The sequence below is a fragment of the Nelumbo lutea genome, chromosome 3 (assembly GCF_056320005.1).
Source record: "Nelumbo lutea isolate HS-2025 chromosome 3, American lotus-T2T, whole genome shotgun sequence".
NCBI lineage: Eukaryota > Viridiplantae > Streptophyta > Magnoliopsida > Proteales > Nelumbonaceae > Nelumbo > Nelumbo lutea.
In genome coordinates, this window is record NC_142686.1 from 24,090,552 (window position 1) to 24,111,130 (window position 20,579).

At 35.9% G+C, this 20,579-nt stretch overlaps 1 protein-coding gene and 1 pseudogene across 1 annotated transcript; one reads left to right on the plus strand and one right to left on the minus strand.

Moving 5' to 3' along the window:
- The first annotated feature begins 5,237 nt into the window (after positions 1-5,237).
- Positions 5,238-7,851, plus strand: LOC148863659 (protein FAR1-RELATED SEQUENCE 5-like; annotated as a pseudogene).
- A 2,791-nt stretch (positions 7,852-10,642) lies between these two features.
- On the minus strand, positions 10,643-15,275 carry LOC148863660 (universal stress protein A-like protein). Its single transcript, XM_088977992.1, has 4 exons — positions 14,771-15,275; positions 13,685-13,776; positions 12,602-12,720; positions 10,643-10,999 (listed from the first exon to the last, which is right to left on the minus strand). Exons 1-4 carry the CDS (start codon positions 14,958-14,960, stop codon positions 10,921-10,923), a joined length of 480 nt encoding a protein of 159 aa, XP_088834118.1. The 5' UTR covers positions 14,961-15,275; the 3' UTR covers positions 10,643-10,920.
- Positions 15,276-20,579: the final 5,304 nt, after the last annotated feature.

Genomic DNA, 20,579 nt, shown 5'->3' on the forward strand with positions numbered 1-20,579 from the left:
TCAGTCGGTGGGTCAGTGTCTAGGCTAGGTTTGTCGGTGGGCGCCTTATGGGCGGCTTGGCCGGATCATGCGCTAGGCTGGTCCAGGTTGGCCAAGTCACGTAGGCCGTGCGCAGGCTGCGCAGGTCGCGCAGGACGCGCGTCAGGCCGCGCGCAGGTCACGCCAGGCCGGCCAGACTGGTGCCCGGGTGGGTCACCAACTTTGTAAGTTTGTTGGCTGGGTGTTTTCTTAGTTGTCACAAGGTGCCACGTGTCACAAATTCACTGGAGGGCCAAATCTGCCCTCATCAAAAGGCGTGTTTATTTTGTAATGAGCAACAATTGGGGAAAAAACTTTAACTGTTTGGGGACACCACATTATCATGAGGATGGATAAATTAATAATTACATATTAATTTATTTTTACTAAAAACCAAAGCATAGATGTGAATAAGTGAACTGACCAGAACGTGCTCACCCCATAAATTGCCTCAACAGCCAAATTTAACCCACAATTGGGTAGCAGTGGGCCAGTCATCTTTGGTCTGACGTGGCAAAATGCATGTCCTCGTGGAAGATCAGAGCCGTTGATATGGGAATATCATATATGTGCTCTGAAATAGCCACATGTAAAATATGAACTCAATTCTAGACTACAAAACTGATCTTGCCTTCCTCTTCTTCCCAGCATGCCGTAAAGGCGTAAACAAACAATGGAACAAAAAAAAAAAAGAACTTATAGAAAGAAAGGCTAAATGGATAATTAGATAAATCAAGATACACCCAAATTTCACATTTATCAAAAGAAATCAGAAATACAAAATTAGTTAAACCAGTCCACGAACTTCTCATAACAGGGAATCGAGAACTAATAATTAATTGAGAAACAGAGAAGGGAGGATGAGGAGTGGCGATAGATAGTAAGCTGCGTATCCAAGAGGACAACTGTCACCTATCTTATATCTCCTCAGATACCTTACTCTTCTCCTTCCCCCACTATTTCGCTTGTCTACCAACTACAAGTCTGCAACTGTGTATATGGAGATTCTCGCTACTTGTAGTTTTTCAGCTAATGGAGGATTTTGGAGGGAGTTGCGACTCCGTCGCTCAAAATTTGTGCGTTCCCCAATGACAAACGAACACGTCGGCTCAATAACGACAAAAGTTATTTCATTTAGGATGCGTTTGTTTGAAATTTACACCGTTGATGACTGAGGCTCCGGTCCAATGAACGATGTAAAATGTAACAGGTGCCTTGCTGGGCTTACAATTTTATTGTCGTTTGGCACTATGAGAAGAGGAATGACGGTTTAAATGCTTCAGAGATCTTGTTGAAGTAAACACGTATTCTTGCTTTAGAGAAAATGAACTTGGGTTTCCAACAGCAGAGCTGAGAGGACCTTCTTCAGCAATCTTAAAAGGGTTCTTAAGGACAGAAGGAAGAGGCAAAGAATGCTTCAGGCGGTGTGTCTGAACTTCGCTATAGACTCAGCAAAATGGTCAAGGCTGGGCTGCTCAGTGCCAGAACAGGCTTTCCCAAGGCATTGCTGTTAGGGATGGCCATGATTAGCATGGATCAGCGAAAATCATGAAGAGAAACCAAAAACAAAAACGATGGAGATTTTTTTATCTCACACACGAATCACATCGCTCCTCTCATCTTTGAGCATCGAAATCCCCCAGATGGTGACCTCCTCATGTGGTGGAAATGGCACAATGGAAACTTCTTCCTCTTTCTTCTCTGGCTTCTCTGGAGAAGAAGAGGAGATCGCCACGATGGTTTCTTCAAGGGCACAAACCTGAGCTGATAGATATCCCTTACTTACATTCAGCACCAAAATCTTGTAGAATAGGCCATTTTATGGTGGAAGAGTCATCATACCTCCGTCATTGCCAAGAGGGAACGTTGGTGCTATTTGATTGTTGCTGCGATTGAGAGGAGGTGCGAACAGGGAGTTTTACACCCATAGAGAAGATGAGTTTTACATTGATTTCATCGATGATAACTTTCCACCGAATTTCGATGTAAAACTTGCCTAGAGTAGAGTTTTACACTGATCTGTGATTAAAACAACACCTCAACAAAAATAGCCTTGAAGATTGAATTTATCTCTCTCTCTCTCTCAATTATTGCAACTCAGTTTCAAACATTTTTTTTATCAATATATAGTGTGGATTCAATGTTACAAGAACATTCATTCCAGTTCTTTGACGACAAGCAGGATTTCATTGAACAAATAGAAGTAAATTCAAATTCCTAAAGGTGGGGAGGTGATTATATCAGTAATAACAAGGCAGACTTGAATCTACCAAAAAAGAAAGAAGAAAAGGCCAGCTTGAAGATTGAGCAAAATTTTTCATTTATTTATTTTTAACTCAGCTTGATGACTCCTAAGTAAAAAAAAAGATTAAAAAAAAGCTTTTATCAGTATTTTCGTTTCAATTCAAACATTTTTTCATGAGAAATGAAATATTTCAGCTACATCCTATCAATCTTTTTTCCTCTAAGAGAAAATGAAACGTGAATCAGTTCCTACAACATTCTCGTGTTAACATATCGATTTCCACAAATGCCATGAAACTACCACATCTCATTTGATAATAGCCATATGAGGTGGCAAAATCTTGCTGACCCGTAAGTCACAAAGCAACAAAAATTAATCACTGATATTTGGCTTAAAACAGATTTCTTGGCAACTTTATCGATTCTCATTGAATGATACTTGATATCAATACTGCCATTGAGAGTTCATTTGTGCTACAATAGTGATTTGTGGCTTGTGACTTGTGTGAATCCATTTATGATTTTTTTTTAAGTAAATGGATTTCATTTAATGACAGGGAGTTATAAAGTTAGATACAAGTGGAATCTAGGGAGAGAGTTCAGTTTTTGTCCTGTGCTTTGAGAATGACTGGTGGTAGCAATGGTGCGATTCAATCTTCAGTTGCAGTGGCAGTGAAAGTTGCAGCGGTGACATCGATTGGAGGGTTGGGTTGCTGATTCGGAGTAATAGAAGAAGAAGAAGAAATGTGAGTGTGTGTGTGTGTTTGTGTGAGAGAGAAAGAACTAGTGATGCAACTGGTGACAGTGGAAACCCGTGAGGTTGAAGAACAAGGTTGGGAGAGAGAAAGAGAGAGAAAGAGTAAAAGGTTGAGAGTCCAGCCAAAAAGAGATTGGACGGGTTTAACAAAAGAGAAAATTCCAGTACTCTGTATTTTGGTTCCAGTGACAATTTGATCCTCAAACTTTAAAATGTGACAATCTAATACTGGAACTTTCAAAGCGTGTCAATCTAGTACCTTTCATTAATCAGATGTTAAGTGACATTTGAAAAGTCAAATATGTCCTTAGATGCCATCTAATTCTCTTTATCAACCATCCAAATGTTGACAAAGAACTGAACAGTCCAAATCTTAGCCTCTTCTATTCAAAAAAGTTGGTGATTGTTTAGAAAAAACTAGAATTTGGGACTGTTCATTTTATTGTCAATGTTTGTATGGTTGATAAAAAAAAAATTAAATGGCATTCTTAGGGTATTTTTGACTTTTTAAGTGTCACTTAATAGCTGATTAATGAATTGGTTAAGGTAAGGTACTAGATTAACATATTTTGAAAATTTAAGTACTGAATTATGGCATTTTAAAATTTGAGGACCAAAATTATCACTCGAGCCAAATTAGAGGTACTGACCAAGAATTTTCAATTTAAAAGTTGTGTTGAAGTCTGGACTCTGTTGGTTGACATGCATCTAACATCTTTATATGACGTGTTATCTTCTTATTGGTGGACCCGGATGCAGACGATGTGAGATGATATCATCCTGCCCTGTCTAATCTGGGAGAAAACCTGAACCCGGAACCGCACCGCTGCAAGGCAACGAAACTCCGGCAACTAACGGCGACGAGGAGACCTGGTAAGCTCTTTCTATCTGATTTCATTTTGCTCTATCTGCGCTCCCTATCAGCAAACGATTTGTGTTGGTTTGGAACTAATTCATCGAAGCTCTCTTCTGTGACAACGGGAAATATGATGTTGTAAGTTGTTCAGGATTCTTCATCCTCTGTCTGTGAAGTACTTGCTATTAGGATAATTAGTGCTTGTGCTTTTTGACATTTAGCATTTAGGTTTGATTAAGAAGTATAATTTAATAGAACATCTGGGTTTCTCGTTTTGGTGGGCAAATGCATTTCCGTGGATTGTGACATTGATGTTCTTTTTAACCACTCCACTTGTATAGTTGTCATCAGCTTGTCTGTGCTGCTTGCCGTGAAAAAGGCCACCACCTCTTGAACCCCAAAATGACATTTGACTATAAGCTGTGGGTATGGGCGTAGGGTTCTATTTCGTTCTTGGAGGATCCGTAACTGCAAGTAAATGGGCCGCAGTGGAAGGATGAGAGAACATCATGGTTTTTAAAATCGGACAGGATTGGACGGTGCAATCAGAAAAACCGGGAATCAGTCACGTGATTTATTCTATTTTATCTCAAAACCGAATTTTTCTCAAAAATCGTTGATATTGGTCATTAAACTGCTGACCTGGGTGGTTTATTGTTCGAACGGTTTCGACCGTTTTTTATTTATTTTTATTTTTATCAAAATAGGCCAACCATTTTACCCAGAACTAGACCCCTGACCAGTTCGTTCTCGGAATCGATTTTAAAAACCTTGGAGAACATTGTTTCATGTAAACAGCTAAGAAAATCAATACAGAGCTCTAAAATGGTCATTTTCCAATATAGACCACGTGCCCTTCTAGGTTTTAAGAAGAAACATGTGGAGGGTTAGAAGGAGAATAAACGTCTTATATTGCTTGCCTTTTCATATTGATGAAGACATTTTTCCTTCTAACTATCGAAAAGGAAATTCGGATTGAAGACTGATAATCACTTGCAATGCAACTTCGCAAGTGGCCCTATAAAGCAGGGTTTGTGAAAAAGGTGGGCTAATATCAAATAATTTTTATTTACCTGGAGAATAAAATATAGAAGTTTGTTTCGAAGATAGGGTGAATAAAATATAGAAGTTTGTTTAATTGTTTCCTTTTGTAGATGTGTGATGCTTCAATCGTTTGCGTGTGAAGCCTAAACCCTCTCTCTATTATTCCTAGATCTCTTTCTCTTTGTCGTTTTACATTAATCCATTTTTTGAAGTAAGCTAAAATTGTGCTTTGTCTTTTATTGTTGATTGTTTATAATTATAAAAAGAATGCGGATCTTTTCGTTACAAGGGTATCGTAATAACCAATTGGATTTTGAAATGAATACTCAAGATGAAGATTGTATTAGATTGTATAGTGAAGATGAAGGTCTTGTAGATGATGAGTATGAATGCCAAACTTCTTGTAGGTTGGTGTTTGATGATGAGGCAAAGAGTAAAATAAAACAAGAATTAGAATTTGGAATGCTATTTGAAACATTAGATGATGCATATTCGTTTTATAATGAATATGCCAAAAGGTTGGGGTTTAGTTAATAAAAAGAGTAGTGAATATAGAACAAAAAGTGGGTTAATAAAAGATAAGATATTCCATTGTTTTGCCCAAGGTTTTAATAGTGAAGATAAATGAAGAAGTGATGTGACAATACAAAAATCGGTTGTAAGGCACATATGTTTGTTTCAATGAAAGAAAATGGCCAATATTGTATAGCTAGATTGGAAAAGGAGAATAATCACAAAGTTGTAATTCCAAGTAAGTCACACATGTTAAGATCACAGAGAAAAATGAAAGTGATTCAACCTGTTCAGATTAATCTTGCAAATAAATCAATGATGACTCCAAAAGCAACTATGGAATATATGGCCCAATCAGTTGGAGTCAAGAATTTGGGATTCACTCATGTTGATTGTTGTAATTATTTACATATGAAAAGGGAGAAGGATGTGGAAAGAGGAGGTGCAAGACTTATTTTAAAATTTTTTAAGAAGTTACAAATAGAAAATCCTTCATCTTTTCACTCCATTCAATTTGATGCTGTATATCAAATAACAAATGTCTTTTGGGCATATGCAAAAATGGTGGCTGATTATCATTATTTTGGAGATGTTGTTTGATTTGAAATTACATTTAGAATCAACTTGCATGAACGACCGTTCACAACATTTCTTGGTGTTAATAATCATTGACAAATTGTGATTTTTGGGGATGCAATGCTTTATGATGAGACTATTAAGTCTTTTAAGTGGGCTTTTTATATCTTTTTTGAATGCAATGACTAGAAAAATGCCAAAGACAATACCGACAGATCATTGTTTAGAAAATGGCAAATGCAATAGAATAAGTCCTCCCAGGGGTTAATCACCATTTTTGTATTTGGCACATTTTTTTAGAATGTAACCAAACATTTATCTCATTTTTTTTTGTGTGTTTACAAGACTTTTGAGAAGGGTTTTAATAGAGTAATACATGACTACAAAGAAGATGATGAATTTCTCATAGCATAGGAAAAGATGCTTTGTAAATATAATTTGAAAGAAAATGTATGGTTGAAAGAGTTTTTTGAAGTAAAAGGGAAGTGGGCGTTAGCCTATAGGAGGAACCACTTTTGTGCTAATATGACAAATGCTTAAAGAAGCAGGAGCATCAATAATTTATTAAGAAGTTACTTGAAATCATCACTGAATTCATCTCACTTTTTTGCCCATTTTGATATAGTAGATGATATATGCAAAAAAGAACTGGAGATGGATTTCAAAATGATCCAAAACAAGTTGCACTTGAGTATGCCAGTGGCAATACTACAACATGTTGCAGAGGTTTATACTCCAACAATCTTTAGAGAATTTGAGGAGTATATACATTCTTTGAATTGTTTCATAGAAAGTGAAGTTGAAATTGATGTAATGGTTAAGTACAAGGTGATCATGTTGGCAACCATCATGAATATGTTATGACATTTTCATTACTAAATGTGTTTGTTTCATGTAGTTGTAAAAAAATTGAGTTTGTTGGGTTGCTTTGTGGTCTTAGGTTGAGAGTGCTTTTTCAAAAAGGTATATTTCAACTTCCATCACAATATGTTTTAAAAAGATGGTCAAGAGATGCAAAAGATGGAAGTGGGTATAATATGAGGACCACTGAACTGATGAGTATTTCACAAGCTATATCAAATCAGGTTGAGAAATGGAAAAAACTTATTTATATGCTTTGAATGGCTTTCAGAAGATTCATATTGGAGTGGAGAAGATAATAAAAGGTAAAGTTCTAGATAATGCACAAGCTGCTCTATCTGATAATCTTGAAAATGATTTGGATGTATCTCTTGAGCATGGGAGTCAACTTGGATCTTGTGATATGGATGATAATTTACTAGGTGAGTGAGACAATGAAGAAGAAAAAGAAATAGGCAAGTAGCATCTAATATTGTCACAAATAAGGTAGTGGTGGTGGTAGTGGAGAAAAGCAATCTTTTGAGAAAAAAAAAATTAATAAGACTTTCCAACCTAAACCACCTATCCTAGATAATGCAACCATGGAAGCTCAACCATTTTCGGTATTATATCAAATCATATTTGTATTTTAATTCTTTTTCTAGTATATTTTTAATTATATATTCTTATACACTATTGTTGAATAGAAATTAATTGATGCTGATTTAAGTAAGGCACATGTTCTTGATCTTAATCAGTTTGCTAACATTTCTCAATTCGCATATATTGATTACCAATACATCTCAATTAAGATGTTCAAAACTATGACAGGATTGTTACATGTAAGTTTTAACACTATATATTTTCTTTTTTTTTTCTATTTTACATGGCATTAGACTTTTGCCTAATGGGTAATGCATTTCTTTACAAGGTTTCAATAACTTTAGGAATAGTTGAAAGGACTATAGATGGTAATAGTCAGGCAATCGATCTAAAGGATTAAACATCAAAATAACTATAAAATCTGAAGTTGTAGCGTTGGTGGTTGTATTTTAACTTTTTAGTATTTATTGTAGGGATCTATTGTGAATAATAGTGTTTAGAAAACTGGACCAGATCGGTCGGTTGAATTGGTTGAACCGTGACCGGGGCCTTGTCTAGTTCGGTCATACCCCAATAATTAGACTTGTTCAAATCGGCTGAAAACCAACTGGCCGGATGGTTGAACCAGAAAACCAGTGAACCAGTCCTGATTTCATAAAACCGCTTGGGTCCATATATAAGTGGAATTTTAAAATGTTGTTAATATGATTTGAATGGAAAACCTCTTATTTTCACAAATTACTTAATTATACTAATCCATCTCTTTACTTTTGCTAATTAATGATTATTTATTATACATATTATATTATTATACACGTATTTTAAAGAAAATGTAAATAAAAAAGGCTTGAGCCCTAGTCATTTGTTTTAAAAATTAAAAAGCTTACCATCCATCCACCATATTTAAGTACATTGAAAGTTATAAAATATATTATATATGGTACTTATATGATCCGTAATATATATATATATTCCATATCATCATGGTTCAACCCTGGTCGAACCTTTGACTGTGAACCTCTCCCTTCTTCGGTTCTATGCCCGGTCCGATTATCTAAACATTGATAAATACACAACAAACCTTTTTTAGCATAAATTAATTCCAATCAAGATCGCCAACCATCTTCTCAAGATAGATAGTAAGATCATTTCAGGTACCTACTTTATGATATTTTTTATCTTAATGTCTATCATAAGTTGAACTACTTTTTTATAGGAAAAGAACAATGAGGAACATGATTAATTTAAGAATATAATAAAAAAGAAAAGTAATAACGTTTGGCTGTTAATTTCGATTCAGGCTAGTTCTGTGTTGAGTTCAAATAAAATAGCAAAGCTATGATTAAGCATTTAGGAGTTATTTCTCTCCTTGAATTTAAATGTTAGTTTCATTTGGTTGTTGTCATTAAGTAGGACTTGAAGCTTGCAAAATAAATACCACTTCCATATATCCATCCTCTTTGCACCTTATTGTCATTATCTTGAAGCTTACAAGATAAATACCACTTCCATATATCCATCCACTTCCTATGGATGCCATTTTCTTTACGTATCTAAATATATCCAAACCAAATCATTTTTTGCCAAGAACATCCAAAATATTCCACCCTATCCATGCATAAATGAAATATATCGTGTTACATTACCATTTTTCTCCTTACCTGCTCTGCAATTCTGTTATTTTGAACCTTGGGTAACTCAAACCATGATAGGGAACTTCATATTTTTTGGCCCCCCTCGCGCTGGGAACTCAATAAAATATATATTACAAGACAAAATTAGGCATAGCTTCAGTCTTCTCTGCAGAGTGAGGTAGCCAGCCAGGCCCAAGAGTTGCATGAACTCATTGTTTGCATTCCTCTCTAGTAATTAATCATGCCTTTTAAAATTAGGGTCCGTTTGGTTGGTAATTGAAATCCGAATTGGAATGGTATATTCTTATAGTCCATTATCTCAATGAAAATAGGAATTGGAATCAGTAAGAATGGGACTTCATTCCCAAGGGAGGGGCAGGGAATGCCCTCAAATGAGAAAATACCATTCCAGCAAAAATCGGAATAGCCCATTCTATTTCTGCCCAACCAAACGGTTGGAATTGGAATAACCATGGTTTTTAAAAACAAACCCGTGACTAAACTGGTCAGGGGTCCGGTTACCGGTTCGAACAGTTAACTGGCCAATTCAACGGTTTGCTGACCAAAATCAACGGTTTTGGAGTTAAAAATGTTTTTGGAGGAAAACGAAATCAATTAGGTGACCAGTTCCCGGTTTTTCCGATCTGATCATCCGATCCAGTCCGATTTTAAGAACAGTGGGAATAATCCATTCCAATTCCAATTCCAGACCCCTATTCCCGCAAATCAAACGGGGCCTTAGTTAATATATCACAGGGTAATTAATTATTCATCCTTACATGATTTTTCCTATTTATTTATATTGGCTTTTAATAAGTGACTCATGCAGAAGTTGTCGACCAAGTTGCATGCACTCGGCGTCAATATTGAATTAATGACTTTCCGGAAAGGATATTAATAAGCAAGTGGGTTGGGTCCTCTTATCTATTTATTCATTTTTTTCATTGTTATCGGCTCTTGGATATTCAAGACTGTACCACAGAAGGCAGAACCAGACCAACAGAAACATTAACATGAAAAGTTAATGGCGTTCTCATTCTTGATCTACTCAGTTTAGGCGATGGAGTACTCTTTTTCTATACAAATGAGTTTCTTCCATCCGTTAATTTATTTTTTAATATAACATGTGCAGGAAAACTATAGCTCAGATATGGCGGAGGTTGGACCGAATGAGATGATCCAAGACTAACATGGACCGACTTTATAGAGAATGTCAGGCGAAGCCATGGAAGGCATCCGCTTTGGAGAATCCATCACCGTTTTGAGTTTTGACTTGATAACTAGGCCAACCATGCTTATTGTCCATCCACTTGGATTGATTTTCTTTTTTCAGCTCTCTAACTTATAATTTTATAGTTTTTTTTGAATTTTAATTAATTTAGTGTTAACTTAAAATAAAAACTAATGCTATGTTTGGTTTGAAGTGAAATATAGGAAAATGAAGGGAAAGATGGGGAAACCTAAACAAGATTTGTAAAGGTTTCCCTTACCTTTCCGAGATCTACTAAGCTTGTGGAAAGGCCAAGTTCCTTTCTCAATATAATAGGGGAGTTTCTGTTGATACATTTCAAAATTTCAATCCTCATTTCTTCTTTCCAAATTGGCAATTGATACATTTCAAAGCAATCAGAAGATCAGTTCGTATCAAAATTCAGTGTATTTGCTTCTTCACAAAGAGCATAGAACAAAAAAAAAACAAAACAAAACAAGTATTGACACCGAAAATCAAATAAACCATCTTTATTTTTTCCATAACTTGTAATCATAGCCATACGATAGATCATATGGAATTATGGATAAACACAAATTTTCAACTTGATATGGATGGTTAATTCTCACGTGGGTTTCTTCACGACAAGAACTGAGCACTTTGCAGAGTGGACACAGTAACTGCTCACGCTTCCTAGGACAGCCCTGTTTCAATAAATTCATCTTAGCATCCAAACATGAACTATGAATGATCCAAGCTAAAACCATGCAGTTAATGGACAGATTTCTAATAGTTCTAACCATTTATCCATGAAAAGAAAGCCTTTTGTCTCAAAGTCTAATTTGGATGTGCAGATTGGACATACTGAGAATTAAAAGGAATATATTGGATATTTTTTCCCTCAATTTCTGAAAATTTCTTGTATGTGCTTATCTATTTCTAGAAAAGCTTCCGTGCATCCTTCCAACATCAGTGCTGACTGTAACTTGGAATTCATGCCAATGTCCCAATTTAAAACTATAGCTATAAGACTTGTGCATGTCAATGACTAGACATAAATTCCATTCTTACAGACATCGTCATCTGTTTTTTTCAATGATATCCATTCTATAAAAGTTTACCAGCCTTTTTCATGGTAATGAAATGTCTCATCCATGGCAACAATTTTAAAGCCATCCATTATCATGTCATGTCTATAAAATTTTCATTTGCACACAACCAAACGTGATCTTTATACCAGAAGAAATGAACCAAAGAATAAAATGGAAGTTACAAAAGAAATATATGCACTGAATTGATGTTGTTAATTCATGCACACAAGGGCATGCAGCACATTTATTTTATGAAAATAGTTGTTGTTTTGATTGTGGTAGTTCACAACATTAGAATGCAAGAAAATGTTTGATTTATATAATACTCAGAATAAAACTGTACATAATTTTCTGAAATACTATTTGTCAAAAAAGAAAGAAATCAAGGAAGAAGCAAGCATTCAAATAGGAAAAAAAAAAGGAATTTATGGTTTGCTCCCCCTTAGAAAGTTTTATTGGTTTTCTGAATGTATTGTTCCATACCCCCACCTATGCTGCAGTACCCTCCAAACTCATAAAAAATTTTGAGGTGGTGGAATCAATAACCCCACCCCCACCCCCCCAGAAAAAAAAAAAAAAAAAAAAAAGCTACTTAAGACAGGGAAGCTTGCTACTCTCATTGTCAAGTATCTGAGGTTCTGCAGGGAAAATTTCATCCAAATGCTATCATGCCGAGCCCTTTTCCCATCATTTTGCAAAGCAATCAGGAGTTTGATTTTATAGATCCATGGTACTCTGAATTTGGTTATTCTCACAGTGGGAAATCATTTCAAAGGCTTGTGCCATTCTATGCATATTGAAACTAGTAAAGCATTTATTGTCTCAATATTCATTGTTCTTTATGGGTTCTTGTTGCCTTGCTTGGCACCAATTACCTAAGTTCTCCTTGGCAGTTGTTGCCTTGACCTAATGATGTTTTATCCACTCATACCTCCAACACCCTAACACCCTTTATGGTTGTTATTTCCTTGAAAATGCAAGAGATAAATTGGCCTTGTAGATACCGTCCTTTATAAACAGGTATTACCTTGAGGGAAAGACAAGTTACTTATCTCTAGGTATTTTTGTCTTTCAAGGTTGGTCTAGAAAGCTTTTATCCACCATTCATGAGGAATGTTACTTGACAGCTGTGTAATATGAGATACAAGAAAAAAAAAAAACAAGCATCGCAAACAAAAGAGAGAGAGAGAGATTTCAAGAAAAAATGAGACTGACCTCTTTATTACTCCACGCCCATGGCTACCCAGGACAAGAAGACTGATGTTGAACTTTTCAACTGCTTCACATATTGCCTCTTTAGGATCCCCTATCTCTGAAATTGTCTCTGCAGTTACCTTTGAAAAGGGAAGCAATTTAGTGATAAATGTGAGTGAACACACATCCATGCATTCAATTTCAAGCTGGCATCAGCATTGGGAAAAAGTTGACCAAAACCCACAATTACTGAAACTACTCAAGATTTCAGAACTTACACATTCAAAATTTATCCTTTATTCGGTAATCCGTGTGAAAAATCAGTATTTAAGACTTAGAGATTCATATTTTAGTTATACAATATTTCAGAACTTAACCAAAACCTATGGACTCCAATTTCAGAAGATCATGACAAGAATAGGTAATAGGGTAGGGGACTACCTAACTCTTAAAAATATTAAAAGGACTGATCACAGGATTATTATTAGAGTCAGTCACATGTACAATCTTTCAGTGGGAAATGCCATAATACAATATTTTCCTTCATTATGTTGTTCACTTCACTTTGAACTTGATCATCACATTTATGTGTTGTTTTGATTCTGGACTGTGAATACTATGGCACGTAAATAGATGATATTTATACATGTCTGAACTCTGAAGCCATTTTGAACTCTGACTTGTTTAAATCAGATATAGTTTCTTTCAGTTTCATGCTTCTAAATAATACATTCGCCCTCTTTCCGGTTGGAAACCGGAACCAAAGCAAAATACTCACGTAGGGGGCGTTCTACAATGTGAAATGTTTTTCTTGTTGCCAGTTCCAAGGCCATTTTGCTTTGGTTCTATAACGTGAATCAAAATCAATTTGTTTTTTCCTTTGAACACAAAAACAGAGTTGAAGAAGATGTTTCTTTTTTTGCTGATGTGGTAATTTCGAAAACAATGAAAACAAAAACATTCATGTAATAGAACGCCCCCTTAATGCATGCACCACTACCACATGACTAAGTAACTGTTAGGAACATAGTAAAGAATGAGTTGAGATAAGCATAAATACAAATTGCCAGTAAATTAAAAGGGACTAAGTTTGAGTCACCATACCCCACGAGCAGCACAGATTTCCTTAGCTTTTTCCAAGAGTGCCGCTGAAAGCTTCTCTTGATGGTCTTGGAGAGATTTAATCAACTCTGGATCTGTTAAAGGCAAGAAATATGCAATAAATGAAGAAGAGATCAGAAAGCATGACATTCTAAGAATGCTATGTCTTTTATTAATTATATCCAACGCACAAGCAAAAATCGACACCAAGACAGTAAGAAAGCATTGTTTGTCAAAAGCATTTTGATACAATTCTTCCCCAATTTCTCAATCCACTTGTTGCGGAAGAGCAAACCCAAGAACTGAAATTGATTTGCAGAAACAAGAACAAAATGCAAGACAGAGCAACTCGAGAATGCTTATAGAGATTTACATAGTTCAGCTTATAGCCTACATCTAGGAGCAGAACTCCACTATAGTAAACCACAATGGAGTATACAGTATTGTGCAAATTCACTCTCTCTCTCTCAAAACCTTAAACCACAGTACACACCAGCTCTTATTCTCCAATTTGCCATACTTTCTTGCATAAATTGGATCGGGTTCCTCTAAAAAATGTCGAATCAGGTCATGGACTGAACCAGTGGGACCCGCCATGCATGAGATGTGCGGTTTAAGATGACGTTGTTAGGGTGCTGGAACGTCTTTTATTGTCAGGTGATCTGGACTCGAAGGATAGACCCACTGGACTCCTGGAATTTCAATATGCAAAAGCGAGAATTAAAAAAGAAACGACATCGATCATCATTTCCAGATTACCCTTTTCCTTCCCCAGAATCATAACTATGTTCTATCTAAAACGATGGTTCATACTCTTAACAGTTAACACTTAACTTTTACAGACGCGAGACCTAACAAAAGCACAAGAGAAGAAAATTCCAGATCAGCTAAAGCAATTCACCGATTTCAAGCTTCGACAAACTTGACCGACCCAAATTAAAGAGTGAAGTTTCCCTTAAAAACATTCATCTTTGAAGGAAAAGCTACATCTTTTTTTTTTTTTTTTTTACAAAATTAACATCTAAAAACATACAGCAACAAAAGAGAGAGAGAGAGAGAGAGAGAGAGAGAGAGAGAGAGATTACGTACGAACGGCACCGAAAGAAGCGGCAGAGATGTAGCTAAGATCGGCGAGAGACTGAACCGTAAAGACAACGAGCGGCGACGAAGAGATGCTGTCGAGAAGATTCTCCAAACTCCACTCGAGGGCGTAGTGGCTGAACTCGCTATCGTCAATAGCCACCATCACCTTCTTCTTCCCCCCTTCCCCTTGTGCCATTTCTCTCTTCTCTTTGTGAAAAGATAAACTGAAACCTGCAGTAATTAAATGGAAGTTCTGTGTGACTACGAGAGGTCAAAGCTGAGCATATATGAGCTCGTGGTGGTTAGCTTGCACTCTGTTTGAATAATTGGTAATAGGATTCGGTCACTGCATGGCACGTTCGAACAACCATCATAACCTAACCGTCATAGCCTTGTATTCGGAATATCTCCCCATGAAATAAAGCATAAAGAGCCCGATGCAAAAGGCTGTTCGAACAGTATTCGAACGGGCACTGCAGTGACTGAAGCCGATCTCGAATAATTGTCGCGCTAAGAGACTAGAAGGCGGTGGAAGAAATATCAAAACTTTTATTTACTAAAGTGTCCCTAGTTTATTGTCCGTTTCGTAGATGCTTTGACGAAAAAGCCCATGCCGGTGGAGTTACTCCGCTTTTCCTACCTTTCTCTTTAGACCGTTTGATGTTGAAGTTGGACCGTTTGATCGGTTGGTAGAATTTTAATTCCTATCTCTTTTTGACAGGTGGCAGTCAACGCGACAAATCCCTACACTCCAACAAAGGGACGGGAATGGAGATCAGATTCGCGCCTCACACAGCGTGCATTGGGAACATCTCCAGTACCTGTCATGGAAAACGAAAGCAAAATGAATTTATATATAGGTATTACAGCACATCTCAATTTTGTATTGAGAACATCTTCCAATGATACATGTTGAGATGTGCATGTAAGGCACAGATGTGATCTCTAGCGAAACATGTTTTAACACCTTACCAATGTGATTTGACACAATACATCTCACAATAAGACTGGAACACGTCATGCATGACGGTAAGTTGTTGAAACATATTTTATTGGCAGGTTGACATGTTTGAGATGTATAGTATTGGGATTTCAGTTTAAGTAAGGCCCAATTTGAACAATTCAGGCTAAACCTTGAGCTCGGGCTTTATATCCAATTCTTAGGGCTGGGCCTGGTTGAACTTAAACCTAGCTCAATCTACTAAATTTGCACCCCCTAAGTATAAGAGAACCTATGGGGAAGCCATTTTCACCAAGAAATTATTTTTGCAAGGGTGAGGCTAAACTCCTTGAATTTATTTTAGAAATTAGTCACGACCCGTGCTTTGTCAAGTATAATTAAGGTAGAAGGAGTCTTATGGCATTCCTACTTAGGTGAAGTTAAATCAAGTCCAATTTTTTTAGATGCTGGAGGGAAAATGCTCTAACATAAGCAAGGGATAAAGCAACCCCAATGATTCAGGGCAAAGCCAGGGTGACACAGGGGAACCCTAATCCCCACTTATACTACCTCTCTCCATGTAAATTTCTCCTCTCCCCCCCACCCCACCCAACCCAATGATTAGCCCCCCAAAGCACCATCCATTTAATTAGGTTTTGGTCCAATTAGAAAAAAATTTTTGCTCCTCCCCTACCAAAGATCATTGAGCATAGCTCTTTGGATGAAAAATTGGTTACATTTTTTGCTTAATTACCTGTTAGTCCATTATTTCATAAAATATTGTTGATTTTTGTCAATGGACCTTTGATCCAAATTGTATAATCATTGAACAGTTTGAAGTGGGTAACCATTCATAGACTGATAACTATTTTTTATAATTTAATTATCTTGCTATATTTATGATGAATATCATGGTTTTCAAACTGTCGTTGACCCAAATGGTCAGACCTTTTGACCCAAAAACCTTTGAGGCAACTGGTTCCGTTTCACCCTTAACCCGTATTTTGGCCAAAAAACCATTGACTTGATCAATGACCCATTGATGGCCGAACTGTCAAACCATTCAATTCAGACAATGGTTTTTGGTCATTTTTATTTTAATTATTATTTTTTTAAATAGAAAAGATTGTCCATTCAAACCAGATAATTGAACTGCTAATCAAAAAACTGATGGCCAAAGTGGTTCTGATTATGAGTTGATTTTTAAAACTGATGAATATCATAAGTGGATCATTTCCAAACCCGATGATTGAATGCTAAGCTAGAACCCAACGACAAAAATGTGATTTTTAAAACATTGGGTTAATATTAATTTCATTAATTAGGGTAATTTAATTTAAAGTTGATTAATTAGGTTACTTAATTTAAGTTCATTTAATTTAATTTAATGAACTAATTAGGATAGTTATGTTACTCAGTTCAATTAGGTAATACTTTAAATTAACTAATCAAATAAATAATTTATTAATTAGCTATGCAACTGTACATGATTAAAGGAAATAATTATATATTTAATTGGTCATGTTTTTGTAACATTGTTCTAAAATGTATTATTTAACATGTGGCGGTTGTGATGAGAAGAGAGAGTGAGAGGAATACGAGAGGAGAAAGAAGAAAATGGAAAGATGATAAATACAATAAGAGGTTGATCAAAAAGATAAGGAAGACACATTAAGGGTAGCATGAAAATTGGAGAAGTTTCCTAATATGTTGGAGAGGTTTTAGGGGTATGGAGGAGAGAGAGATAGAGAGAGAGAGAGAGATTAGGAAGATTTCTAAGCAATTGGAAAATGAGGATTAAAAAGTAAACAAATTTGAGACTACATGTTTCCGTTAGAGGTGGGAATGGAAGATTGCCATGCTGAGGTGGCAATACTTATGGCTATGATAATACATTATGAAGATTTAAGTTTACTAAACCGAAGAAGAATCAAGATGGAAATAAAAGAACGAAAAAAAGGGGGATAAGTGGACTGCAATCCATCTCAGAAATCTGAAATTGCAGCCTCCTCCTATTCTACTAGTAGCCCCCCTGTAAACCGCATCCTGCCCGTGAATTTGGCATCAATCCATGGATAGGATTCAGACTATAAAAACCCCAAAACAAAAACTAGTTCTGAAGTCTCAACCCACGTCAAATAAAAGTTGAGAATAAACCCATGTTTTAGGCCTAGGCCCGGCCCAAAGCCCAAGAATTCAAGTCCAATCCAAACTAATTCTCAACTCTTGTGTAAAATTTCAGAGGTTTCTACTTTTATCCCTCAACTTTTCAATCAACTATTTATATTTGGTAAAAGAAGTAGAGATTCCATTTCTTCCAAACTATTGTAACCTCACACATCTTTGTTAGGGCTGTGTTTGGTTTGAAAGAAAAGGTAGAGAAACAAAGGGAAAGAAAAGAGGGCCTAAGTTCTTCCTTTTAAAACTTTTGTTTTTAAATATTTGAGTGACATATAAAACACCCGTTTAATTACCACACTGAATTTAGGCCGCTATTTTTTTTTTCCTGTCACAGTTTGGGAAGAATACAAATACAAATACAAATATAAATATGTACAACGCAAAATTTTATATTTCGTATTATTTTGTATTCTTAAACGTTGTTTTTGCGGTGTACATATTTGTATTTAAATTCTTTCCAAACGGAGCCTGCCTTTATGTCCCGATTTAGTTCCACCTGCTCAAAAATTTTCTTTGCACGTTCTTCTCTTTGTGGGAAGTGAAGTCCCAATAATATGAATTAATATATTTTATGTAGTACTATTTGTCGTTTGAGAGATCTATGAAGTAGTCTAGGCCAACTTTTCTTCCAAGAAAAAGTCCTCAACCCATATATGGCTAAACCGCCTTCCAACAAATCATGCCCTACAATACTAGAGATGGTCATTGTATAAAATGCCAGCCTCACATTGTCAACCATCATATTCCAAATAGTGGTCATCATGATTTTTTATTTATTTTCTAGCTTATTTTATATTTTAAGAAGACTTACAATATGAAAATAATCTGATATATGATAAACTTAACCACATTACATTTTCTAGCTTATTCATGCAAAATGAGGCATCATTAATTAATCTATATAAGTTAACTAACTATTTAAACCTAAATCTGTTGTTGCTTAAATGTATAGAATCAATAGAACCGTTCTTTTTGGAATAATCCTCTTCTCTAGCAACTTTATAAAATGCTTTTTCATAGTATGGCCAGAAATTCTGTAAGTTTTCACCAAAATTTGAAATACTTCCACAGAAAAAAAAATTGAAAGTTGTAAAAACATCTATACTCTTGAAATGCCAATGCATGAAGCCATGAAATTGAAACATTATATAAGAAATTTGGAATCTTTATATGTTAGAGGGTTCTATTTAATTTCCATTAAAAATGGGCAAATTTTGGTGGATTGGCTAGCAAATTAATGAGGAAGTTCAAAGGAAAGAAACCTATTTTGGACTTGAATCATTTTGCCATTTGTTTGTATAGCAGGCCTTATTGGGCAGACTTTGCAGAAGTTTTGCTAAACTTTGGGGAAATAATATTGATGCATGCTTCATATAACACAAGTTTTGGTTTCTTCTGCTTAATTTACAAAATGTTTCTACAAAAAAAGTCTATGTTAGTGCAAAAACTCTTAGAGGCGTCATTGATATATCATTTACCATATTCTACAGTCCAGAAGGAATCTAGCACTCTCCATTGTAGATTGATCGAATGAAACCCCTTCTGCTAGATTTGTCTACGTGCATTGCACTTGCTACAAGCTAGCTTTAAATAAAGACAAGTACTAGGTATTTGATTGCTTTTTATCTTCATTGAGGCATATGGTCCAACCTATTGGATGCCATAGACCGTACATGCCTTCTTCTTCAATATAATTCTGTTAATTAATTCATTCCTAGTTCCAAGTTGGCTTAACTCATGGGACACAAATAGACAACCATATAGCCCATTATATTCCACAATAATTCATAAGTCGGTTTGAAATTATTGAAATGCAATTAAGTCAGCTACCTACCAACTAAGCTAAAATAATATTTTAAGTTAATTACTAGCCAGATTGATCACCAATAAGGTGAAAATCCATAAGTTAATCAGAAAATAGATGAAGAACTGATTTATTTTAGCACCCAAACCACAAAATTAATCTAATTTCATGGATTTGGAAATCTTTGTGACTTATTTCCTTAAACTGGACTATACCCAATTCGCTCCCATGACACAAATACAGCTCAAGTCACTCTGCAATCCCAGTTCATCAAACTGTGATTGAGAGAGTTGAGGAATGCAAATCGTGGAAAATTTTATATATATATGAGGTCAATCAAACTGTTCAATAATATTTGACAGGGTTTTGGTTTTGGTTTAGTGACCGGCCGGCCGGCCAGATATCATTCAAAATGTTGGACAGAATAACCAGCTTATATATAGAAGCTATATAAAAAGAAATCACTAAGGTCATAAGCTATATAAAAGGCAGTATGAGATTGCTGCATGCACAAGTCCTACTCTCATCTCATTTATGAGCCTTTCCAAGCATTTTGGTATGCTTTTCTCTACATCTGAACATTGCTAGCTAGGGCCAAAAAACCCACACATCAGTTGGGGAACTCCTAGCTAGCTGCAGTCATTTCTAATTCTCGAAACAAGAGTAGAATTAGTTCACAAGACGATGACAAAGCTAAGATGGATGCGTCATAGACCATGTTGGATGAGCCACACCACACATCAAGGCCGCCCGACAATGTATGTAATTAGACTATATATATTAAAGGGATGTAGACTGCGGTGATTTGACATTCTTGGCTTGTTGTGAGGTGATTTCTCTGGACAGTCGACAGATGAGGTCAAGTCATCCTCACTTTTGTTTGTAGCTGC

Bases quoted from the DNA above. Each gene is read 5' to 3' on its own strand.
- LOC148863660 (XM_088977992.1), bottom strand. From the start codon at position 14,960: ATGGCACAAGGGGAAGGGGGGAAGAAGAAGGTGATGGTGGCTATTGAC. The intron at 13,777-14,770 runs GTACGTAATCTC...TGCCTTTAACAG, and splicing joins CGCTTCTTTCGGTGCCGTTC to ATCCAGAGTTGATTAAATCT. The intron at 11,000-12,601 runs GTCAGTCTCATT...TTATTGAAACAG, and splicing joins GGGCGTGGAGTAATAAAGAG to GGCTGTCCTAGGAAGCGTGA.